General features: G+C 46.0%; 1 protein-coding gene across 2 annotated transcripts in view; it reads left to right on the forward strand.

The window, feature by feature from the left end:
- The window catches only part of LOC143880134 (uncharacterized), a 72,360-nt gene extending 61,533 nt beyond the window's left edge, over positions 1-10,827 (forward strand). Inside the window, exons 2-3 of one of the 2 annotated variants that reach the window (XM_077382897.1) lie at positions 7,265-10,456; positions 10,581-10,827. In XM_077382897.1, coding sequence (XP_077239012.1) covers positions 7,445-10,456; positions 10,581-10,589 — 3,021 coding nt within the window. In that variant the 5' untranslated portion in view covers positions 7,265-7,444 and the 3' untranslated portion in view covers positions 10,590-10,827. The remainder of the gene's footprint in view (positions 1-7,264; positions 10,457-10,580) is intronic. The other variant, XM_077382898.1, reaches the window with a different exon arrangement.
- Positions 10,828-11,073: the final 246 nt, after the last annotated feature.

Raw genomic sequence — 11,073 nt, forward strand, 5'->3', positions numbered from 1 at the left:
TCTTCTCCGGCAAGCTTGCCGGAATCCGGCAAGCCTACCCCCCACCTTCTTCTTCTTCTCTTCTTCCATTGCCAACCACCACCACCATCCACCCACAGCCGCCACCTCCTCCTCCATCCTCTCCATTCTCTGCAACCTCCACCACCAGCAAGCTTCCCCATCCTCCACCCACCTCCACCATCGTCTACCTCCAGCCACCACCACCCAACCCTTCGAAAATCCCCTCCATCTCCATCCTCACCTCCCTCCAAACCTAAAACCGAAATCCCCTTCCTCTACACCCCAAAAAAAACGAAACCCATTTCAAATAAAAAAAAAACAAAAAGCCACCACCGGACCATTACCTCTGCAAATCCGGCAAGCCTCCCCCTTTGCCTCCACCAACCCACCTTCTCCCACCTCCAACCCACTCCACCGAGCCACCACCTCCATCGGCCGCGACCTCCACCATTGCAGCCACCATCATCAAAAAAAAAAAAAAAATCCGAAACCCATCCACCATTAAAACCAACCTCCACCGCACCAGCCGCACCAGCCGCCATCCTCAATCCCCAAGACCCAAACCCATTTTCTCCACTCCATCCACCTTCTTCCACCTCCAACCACCACCACCCTCGAACCACCTTTTTTTGAGCTCCAAACCCCATTCCCATCGATTCCGGCGATTTTGCCGGAATCCAACCCACCGGCCATCCTCTCCTCCCTCATCTCCATTGACCACCGCCACCACCGGTCACCCTCTGTCATTTTTCCGAACCTATTTCAAAAACCCAAATCATTTTTTTAACCTCCCCCACAGCCGCCGGCTATCCACCCTTTTCCGGCAACCCCCCATCTTCCACCACCTCCACCTTGCCCTCTCTTCCACCCAACCTCCATTAAACCACCACCACCTCTACCCCCCTTTTCCCAAAAAAAAAAAAAAGAAAAAAAACCATCTTGAAAACCCACATCTGCCGTTCGCCCATCAACTTCACCGACCATCTCCGGCGAGCTTGCCGGAATCCGGCAAGCCTCTCCACAACCCATCAAGCCTCTCCACTCCCACCCCATCTCTGCTCCAACCCATCTCTGTTTTTTTTAAAAAAAAAAAAAAAAACCATTTTCGTTTAATAAGTTCGAGCAGAGAGAGAGAGAGAGAGAGAGAAGAGAGAGAGAGAGAGAGAGAGAGAGAGAAGAGAGAGAAAGAGAGGGAGCTCGACCCTCAACTCCGTCTCCTCCAGTCGGCCTCTGCCCATCCACCAATCGCACCCATTTCCACCGATCATACCATTCTGGCATCCCGCCATCAGAACTGAGTTTGTAGCGACCTTCAGGTACATCCCTTTCTCTATTTTAAGATCCTATTTCAAAGGAAATAGTGCCTTCCAGAGACAGTTGCTAATTTAAACTTTGCTAGAGTCAGCCTCAGTTTTCCTTCATATATATTTTATATTTACATTTGTTTAGTATGTCACATGCTTTAGGTAACGATAACCGATCCTTCTACATTTGGATTTTTTGTTTTGGTCATTGTTTGAGCGGTATCTGATCTAAGTACATGCATGTTAATTTCCGAATAATGGGGCATCTGATGTTGTGGAAAAGGTATAGAGGGCTGGTGGTGTAAGTTCATTTAGTTATTTCAGCCCCATGTTTCGGCACAGATTCGGCCTCGTTGCTGCCCCTGTTTCAGCACTATACTAGTCCGTTGCTGCCCCCTGTTTCAGCACAGGCTCAGCCCGTGCCGTTTGTGACTCAGCCCCTGTTCATTTCTGTTTATGCTGATCTTATAATTTTAGTTCTGGGGAGCGCGGGTTCGGTCGCATTGATTTATGGTATATATTCTTTAAGAAATATATATGAATATGTTGGTCATTTTCATTAGTCTCGGGCCCAGAAATGTGGAACCTGTATTGAATCCTATCTTGCTCAAGGTCGTCCGAAGCGGATATTGTGTCAAAGTGCCCTGTGCTTGTACTTTTATCTCCCCTTTTTCTCACCAAAAAATGAGGTCGATGACATCCCCTTCCACTTCAAGAGTTGTCCCATATGCCGGATTCGTCTGCTATTGAGCGCCATTATCTTTCGCTTTCCTTCCCTTTCGAGGCTTCTCTTAGTTTTAGAATTTGTCCCTAGATCTCAGGGTTCCCATTTTGTCCATCGACTTCAGAATTTTTCTGTCGGGTCTGGGCTATGACGGAATGTATCTTGAGCCAACCCCTTCCCTTCCTGCCTTAGAGTTTTCGCAGGTTAAGGGATTTCTTCCTCTTTAGAGTCAGTCCTAGAGGGTTTAGGAGTCTGTCCTTCCGTCTTTCAGAGTCAGTCTTCAGCATAGGATTCAGTCCTTCAGTCTTTTAGGAGTCTGTCCTATCATCATAGGGGTTAGGATTCTGCCGAACCCCTCATCAAGTCATGTGATTTTATCCACTCCTGCAAGGTATAGGATGCTGTCCAACCCTTGCGGAGCTGTAATTCTGTTCATTCCCCCCCGCAAAGCATAGGATGCTGTCCAACCTTTGCGGGATATCGGGAGTCTGTTGTACCCTTATGATGATAGGGTCCTGTCTTCTCGTGTCAAAAATTCCAAAAAGAAAGGCATTTCAAAAACACTCAAAAACTCAAAAACATCTAAAAATCAAAAACCTCAAAATCTCGAGTCATTAGGAGTAGTCAATTCCGAACTACGGATGGCTTGATCCCTAGCTGAGGGGTACGTAGGCAGCTCAGGCGTGCTGCTGGCATCCTGAGTGCAGTCACCATTTTGCAAATATTTTCCACAACTTCATAACTTTCACAACTTCAAAACCTTCCAAAACTACAAAAATTCTTCAAAATAGCTTTACCAACAATTTTCAAAAGATCCTCCCATAGAGTTAGGAGTCAGTCCTTGGCGTTTGGGGGTGTCGTAGAGTGGGGAGTCTGTCCTGATTGTGTTGCTTTGTCATGTCCGGTCGTGTGAGTGTCCCTAGAGTTAGGAGGCCTCAGGTCGTGGTCGGTTAGACACTTAGTCGAGCCGATGGCTAGACTAGAGCGCGCTTAGATAGCCCACGGTTTTCCTCATGACACACAGCCTAGTCACACCTAGGGTGTAGGGTTCACTGGCATTAGTTAGGGCATACAGGGAGTCCTAAAAATCACCATTCACTTGAACTTAAGTAATGTCGCAAGAAGCTTTAAAAACTAGTCGGGTCTAGTTAATCGAGTCTAGGATAGCGGTTCTAGAGGGTTAGGCATTGTAGTTTAGCATAGGTCGCCGAACTACGTTGGCTCTGATTCTTCCCGAGGCTGGGATACGTAGTGCAGCTAAGATGTATGGCCATCTTGGTCCGAGTCAATTATCACCTTAGAGTTTAGGGTGTGTCGTGTCGAGTCATTGGTTGTGCTGTATGTTTTGCTGTGTTTTCTTACTTTCATGTACAGATCCTATACCTTTAGATGTAGCATGCATGTGTGTGCCCACCAGAACTTAGACACCAATTAGGCATGACACTCATAATCTAGCTATTCTTAGGTGACATCTTTCATTTCCTTTTTGTGCTTCTTATTCATCTCCGAGACATGCATGATTAGATAGACGTTATCTCGGAGATCTTCGTTCCCATTTCGCGTGATTTTTGCCCAAAATTCTTCAAAATTAATAATAAATGGCATAAGAGACCAGGTGCTCGCACTTGGGCGAATTGGGGGCGCCTAACCCCTTCCCCATTCGTCATCAGGCACGGACCTTTTATATATCTCTGGTTATCTGTTGCGACAGAGCACAGCATGGGATCCAGGGCCTACTTCCTTGGATGGCGACTCTTTCTTTGTTTAAGGTGCGTCTCGAATCCGGGCTAGTCCCCGAATCGAGAGGTATCTCACTTCACATCGCCGCTCATGCTGTGAGGGGCACTCTTTCGAGAGTTCCTTGGCGGAGCTCTCCTTCACGTGGATGATCCTGAGACTCGCGTGGGGGCACGTCCCCCGCCCCGTCTCGGATCGGGGTCCACAGATTGGCGACTCTGCTGGGGATCTTTTGAAACATTGCCTAACTCTGTAAAAATGCCATTTTAATTAATTTTGAAGAAATTTGGGTCAAAATCAAGTTAAATGAGAACTTTATCGTTAGAAATCCAGGGGCACCAAGTAGGTGCGTAACTAAAACAAGGGATTCACACACTGCACATCATACATTGTCATATTCTTTATTTCTTTCATTATTTTCATTATTGGCCTCAGGGAATAGATATGACGCGTACCAGTTGGGAACCGTTGTATCTATTTCCGAGCTATGCGCCGGAGCTGCAGCCGTAGACACTGGGTGTGCTGGTGTTCTACAGCAGCCGATGAGCAATGAACATACTTTGTATAATGCTGGGTGTGCTGGCATTATACATCAAGGGTATGGTCATAAGCATAGTACCCTGCAGAGATGCCTGGGCCCTACTTTTATTTCATTATATTATGTATGTATATATTAGTTGCTCCCTTTAGAACCAAAATTAGGGAACCCTTGCTAGGACACTATATATATGTACTCATATAGGACGAACATGTGCGACCAGCATATGTGAGCCTAGGATAGAAGTCAGCCTACCCATGTAGTGTAGAAGGGTAAGTCACACCATGGTTACCCGCGCGTTTTCTAGTACACTCACAAGCACTTTTGAGTCAAGATTATCTTGGCTCCGCTAGATCAGGTTAGGGCTGGTGCCCCTGGCTAGGATATGTATGTATATATGTACGTGTATGTGTTATATTTATTCTCAGATTAGGACATGTCTCCTAGATTAGGTTTCTGTATCTGTCGCAGTCGTGCATTCCTTCAGACCTGATCGATGACCCTTACTCTTGCTCGGTTGTCAGCTAGATCGTGATTTACCCTGTGATCTCTCATCATACGGTCACCCCGGTGTGTTGGGTTCATGTGTTTGAGTTGTTCTGATCCATTACATCAGGTAGAGTCTATTCCTTCTTTCAGTTTGGGTCTGGCCGACGGTTTTGTTCACCGCCTTTCATGGTCATGGTCCAGTCCTTGATTCCTTATTTTCCTGATCGGTCTTTGTGCTAACCTGTTAGACCAGGGTCCGTCTATCAATAGAATTTTCTGGTCTAACTATCAGCTACATAGTTTCATTCCTCAGTCTTCAAAATGGTTAATCATTTTCCCTGGTCTTTGTCCTGATCATGGTCTATGTTTTGTCTCCTGAGTGTACGGTGGTCTTGTTCCTTTGTACATGTATTATTCGCTGAGTCGATGTACAGTTTTGCCATCTTCTTGTGCATACCCTATGTGTCGAGTCGGTCGTTCAGATCAGGCCACCTTTTTACAATAGGTGTTCCAGGTCTGATCCATCCTATTGCACTCCTTCGATGCAGTCGATAGTATTTCTTTTACCTTTGTTGAGACTATATCTGTCGTTTTGTCTTCAGATTGTACAAATCTCTTTGGTATGTCCTGTTTTGTCGATTGGTTAGATCAGAACCCTCTTTTCCAGTGAGGGATTCCTGGTTCAATCAATCATATGTACATTCTTTCAGAGTCACCTGGTTAGTGGTCTATACTCGTCACTCTCATAGCCATGGTCTATTCATGTGTCATAGATCCGTGTTGTGTGTGGATATTACTCATTGGGTTAGATTTTCGCTACTTGCATGCTCTGTCTTAGATATGGTTGATGGCTTGTCCGCTGTCTCTATGACCATGATCTATCATTATCGATCCTCTTGATCATACAGTTGTCAATGTCCATCATCAGATTTGAGATCCAGTCTATGACCTACTTCTGTCATTTTGTGGCCGTGGTCTACCTTTCTGATCTATTCGAAAGTCTATGATTATTGATGAACAAAATCATTGTCACCAGTTGTATCCTTCCCATATGATCGGTCAAAATTATCCCTATTATTTCGTTATTCAGGGTTATCTTCCCTCTCTTCTGATCTTATCCTATCTGTGATTAGGTTAAATCATGTCGAACAAAGTGATGAGGGTTTGGATAAGTGAGTCAATTCGAGCTCTCCCGCGCGAGCGTGCACAGTGGAGTACGGCCGACCGGTTCATCAGCACGTTTAATAATTTGAGCGCATCCGGTGTGAATTGGCAATTTCTTCAAGCAGCTGCAAGACTCTGGGATCCTATTCTTCATGTTTTTCAATTTGGTCCCTTTGAAATCTGTCCTATATTCGAGGATTGGTGCGCCTTATTAGAACTCCCACCTGAGGGACTCTGGATCCAACCTTCGAGTGTAGCGTCTCCTCGTTCCCTTTTCTGTAAGCTTTTCGAGAACCAAACTGTTGATGCTATGCCCTATTTCAAAGACACGTACGTGCAATTCGATGACCTCATTGAGCGTTTTTCTAAAAACGTTGACCCTATTGATACCCGTTTTCAAAATTGTAGACGCAGTGCCTTAATCTTTGGTGTCCTTGCACGTCACGTTGTCCGTGAAGACTCCAGTATTGCCCCTGTGACCTTACTGAGCGTGGTCGATCAAATTAGTGAAGGAAGGAATCCTGTCCCACTCATGCTAGCAGAAACCTTCTCTGGGCTGGATCTTATCGCCCGGCAAGAGGTGAAGGATAATTTCCATGGGTGCGTCAAGTTACTTTATTTATGGCTCTGTGAAAAACTCACCATCCTTCGGCCACAGAGTTCCCTTCAGTACACCCTCAAGGATCATCTTTCGTGGCAACCAATGGCCAATAAACCCCAATCCATTGATGAGTGGCGTAATTGGTTGCAACACGTGGAGAAGGATCAATTTCACTGGGTGAGTCATTCATGCTTACATGTTATCACTAGCACCTGCCCACACCCATTTGTGTATCTTATGGGTTTGGAAAAGTCAACCTTTTATGCTCCCACTCGTCTGCTTTACCAGATCACGGGAAGTCCATGTCCTCCCGGATTTGTAACCCCTCCTCCTTGCGAAAAGCTTACTCCCGGTCTCATAAAGTCTATTGTAGCTGCTTGGGGAAACAAGGTTACCGCTAGGAGATTTGCTCTATCATCTAAAGTCCATCGAAAGGAGTTACCAGAAGAGCCTGCGGGAAAGAGAGCTCGGATCATGGAGCATTGAAGACCATTTTCATACAATTGTCATTTTAATTTCAAGTTTCATTATACTCATTTTGTTCCATCTACTTGTAATTAAAAGTGACATGTTTTATCAATCGTAACTACAGTTTGATTTGTGATCAATGAAAATGTGTTCTTTTCTATTTTTCTCGTCTTGAATTTACGTGAAGTGTTCCATCTCAATTATCAAATGTGCAATCTAACTTATTAACTTCCATTCAGGAGTCTTAGCGGGACATCATCGCTCCTAAGAAAGCCAATTCAAAATCGGCCTGGTCCCGTCAGTCTTCAGATTCCAGGCTGAATAGACTTTCTCTTTCCCCAGAATCCTTTACTTCTCCTGCGCCGCTTCTCCTTGGTCGTCCAGAAATTCTTTCACCCATTTCACTTGCATCTGAATCAATGGAAGGGACCGGTAACAACAGTCCTGATACGAATGAGATGATGAAGGCTATTCTTCTTCAGCTGAGTGCCATGAAGGATGATATAGCCCTCCTGAAAAATGATCGTCTTTCTACCTCTAAAGACCCGGCCAATCAGCAGCCTTCAGTTATACCTTCCGTTCCTCTTGTTTCTCCCAGGCCAGCTGTATTGCCTGAAATCGAAGACTTTGATGAGGGCCAGTACGCAGCAGAGAACTGTCTTCCTAACCTGGGAAATCCTGATAAAGCACAGGAGTTGGCTGACCAAATTGAGAAGCTGACTCGGGATATGGAAACCATGAAGTGCCAAGGTCCCAAAAATTTAGATATGTCTGAGTTCATGATAGCTCCAGGGGTCGTACTTCCGCCCAAGTTCAAAATGCCAGACTTTGACAAATACGACGGAATGGGGTGCCCTCGTAGCCATCTTAAGTCAGTCATTCCTCTGTTGCAGCAGCACGGTTTATCCCCAGAGCAGATTGCTTTGGTGTTCCCTAGAACTTTGACTGGGACAGCGAAGAAGTGGTTTTTGCATCTGAAACCAGAAGAAAGCAGGACCCTTGAAGGTGTAGCCAACAAATTTGTCCAGCAATTCTCCATGGAAGAGGGGATTGACGTGACAAAAAGGGATCTGAAATCGCTGAAGCAGGGGCCCAATGAGACCTTTACTTCCTTCATTCGGCGATGGAGGAGAAAGGCAGCACAAATGACCCACAAGTTGCCAGATGACGATCTTATCAAGATTGCCGTCAAGAATCTTTCCCCCTTTTACTTTCCTCACATGTCAATCCAGTACTTCAATGACTTCGATCACCTGATCAAGACCGGGACAAGAATCGAAGATATATTAGCTAAGGGCGGCCTGAGAACTAGGACCTCCACCTCAGATGTCAGAGAGGGAAAAAGGCCTATGGCGCCTCCGAAGGAAGTCAACAACGTGAATACTGCTCGTCCAGTTAGGAGAGAAGGTCCCGGAGGAGTTCGTCCGGAAAGAACTGAGCCCAGACAATTCACCCCTCTACCCTATTCCCTATCTGTGGCTCTCAAAAAGCTGTTGAGGGACAAGAAGATCACTCTACTGGAACCCCGAGAAGCCCCAAATCCTCTCCCGAAATATTGGAGAAGGGATCAGTATTGCGAATTTCACCAGAGTGTTGGGCATTTGACTGACAGATGTATGGCACTAAGGCATAGGATCCAGGATAAGATTGAGGCAAAAGAAATTGCAGTGGAAGCTCTTCCTAATGTCACCAGGAACCCATTGCCGACGCATACTATGCCTCCTCCAAATGTTTTTGCCATTCTTACTGAAGAGGTTGTGCTGGATCATTCCCGTATATGTGCCGTTATTTCTGATGAGCCGTATATCTTGAGATGGGAATCCGATGATGAGGAAGTTAAGCGCGAAGAGCCTTATGTCTTGTCCTCTACGCAAGAAGTTGGGGAATCCTCTGGATGCCCTTATGTCCTCAGGTTCGAGGCGGAGGAAGAGAAGAGCGAAGTCCCATACGTCCTCAAGCTTGAGGATGAGGATTTGCTTCTGTTGAATGATCCCTGTGATGAGGTTCGCCATGTTACCCGTGGTGGACGTTTCTTTAAGCCCCCTGAGTTGAGAGCAGAGAATCCTGCTGAGATCGCCAGAGCAGTTGTAAACCAGAATCAGAGGCTGAGTCCTGAGGAAGATGAGGACATTCTGTTGAAGCAGCTTAGGAAGACCCAAGCTAATGTTTCTATCTGGGGTCTGTTGATGTCATCGCCTAAGCATCGTCAGGTTATACTTCGTGAATTGAATACAGCACAGGTGTCTGTGAATATAACTCCTGATGAGCTGGTTGGGCTCGTATCTATGGCCAGATCAGCTATGACCGTGTCCTTTTCGGATGAAGATCTGACTCCGGAAGGTAAAAATCATACAAAATCCCTCAGAATCACCGTCGTGTGCAATAAGAAGAAGGTACCAGAGGTTTTGGTTGACAACGGGTCAGCTCTGAATGTATGTCCTTTGAGCACCGCTACTGCCTTGGGGTTTGGGCCCGATGATTATATTCCGTCAGAGCAGGGGATACTGGCTTATGATGGGACCAGGAGAGACGTCATCGGAACTTTGGTCACCGAAATTGAGATCGGAGGTGAAATGTTTGACGTAGAATTCCAAGTTCTAGATATCAAGACCTCCTTCTTTCTCCTTCTCGGCCGACCTTGGCTTCACAAAGTTGGAGTGGTTCCTTCCACTGTCCATCAGAAACTCAAGTTTGTCAAGAATAACAGAATTATCACAGTTCGAGGGGATCCAGAACCAGAGGTTGGACAGATTTCCCAAGAGCAGATCGGTTCAAGCACCATAGATGTCAGTCTAACTGGGTTTTCGCTTGAAGTTTCGACCATTACTATGGAAGAAGCTATGAACGAGGAAATTCTGTTTATGTCCAGTGCAAATGCGCAGGTAGCCCGAATAATGCGCAAATATGGGTATATTCCTGGAACTGGTCTGGGGAGAAGTTTGCAGGGTTTAACTGAGTGGCCGGAGCTGAAGGTCGCGAACAATTTGTTTGGGTTAGGATATGAACCCACCCGAAAGGAGATCAGGGAAAGGAAGCAGTACATGCTGAAGTGGGCAGAGTTGCGTCGTCGGGGCCTAGAGCTGCCTATGGGACCGTTCAGTCTGTTGATGAATGGTAGATACAGGAAAGAAGGAGCTGATCGCCCGTTCTGTGGTTTCCCCGAGCCGTGGTTGGATGAGTCTGGGAAAGAGCTGCCAGGTTTTGAAATCTTTTTCGCTGATGAATTGCCGGATGAGTACTTCCATGGGCAGATTACAGCTGTCGAGAAGCAGGAATTCGATTGGGCGGAGAACTTAGAGCCGCAGCTTCTAGACTCCCTCTTCGAGGTTGAGGCGCCGGTCATTGCTATGATCGGAGAAGAGGCGCGCTTCCTGAACCCTAAGGGCCGAATTACCCCAGCTGAGGTACCCCTTGATAACTGGACTTCTCAGGTCATTCCTCAATTAGTTCTTCAGTGTGGTCATGTTTCTCCAAAAGAGTCTAAAGTTTCTGAGTATGTGTCTGTTCCCGAGTCAAATATAAAGTCTGTTATTTCTAACAATTCTTTGGATGCAGGTACCTTAGGAAGCTTAGACATTCCTGGTGTGGGTGGCGAGTCCTCCGGTATAGATGCTGTCTATGAAGATGAGTCCGTCATAGAATATACTGCAAAGTCCATACATAGTCCAGTTGAGTCAGGTGTCAACATTTCAGTTGACGATACAAACTTTTCTTTTGAGCATACTGTAAAGCCTGCTGTGGGCCAATTGATCAATGATGTAAATTTTGATTCTATGAATGAAATGAAAGATTCGTTTCAGTATCTTCCTGTCTCTGTCTCTGTTTCTGCTTCTCAAATTGATAAAACTAATAACAATGATCAAGACTCCCCCTCTTATGAGGATGCCGACGAAACTCCCCCTGAGATCAAACACATGATTACTCAGGAGGAGCAGCGTCGCGCTAAACCACTCGAAGAAGAAATTGAAATCGTCAACATAGGTGATGAAACCTTAATCCGGGAAATACGGATTGGCAAAACGTTATCCCCGGAGGAGCGTGAAGAATT

The sequence above is a fragment of the Tasmannia lanceolata genome, unplaced genomic scaffold (genome assembly GCF_043159265.1).
Source record: "Tasmannia lanceolata isolate RefF3 unplaced genomic scaffold, GAP_Taslan_0.1 ptg000006l, whole genome shotgun sequence".
In the NCBI taxonomy this organism is placed as follows: Eukaryota; Viridiplantae; Streptophyta; class Magnoliopsida; order Canellales; family Winteraceae; genus Tasmannia; species Tasmannia lanceolata.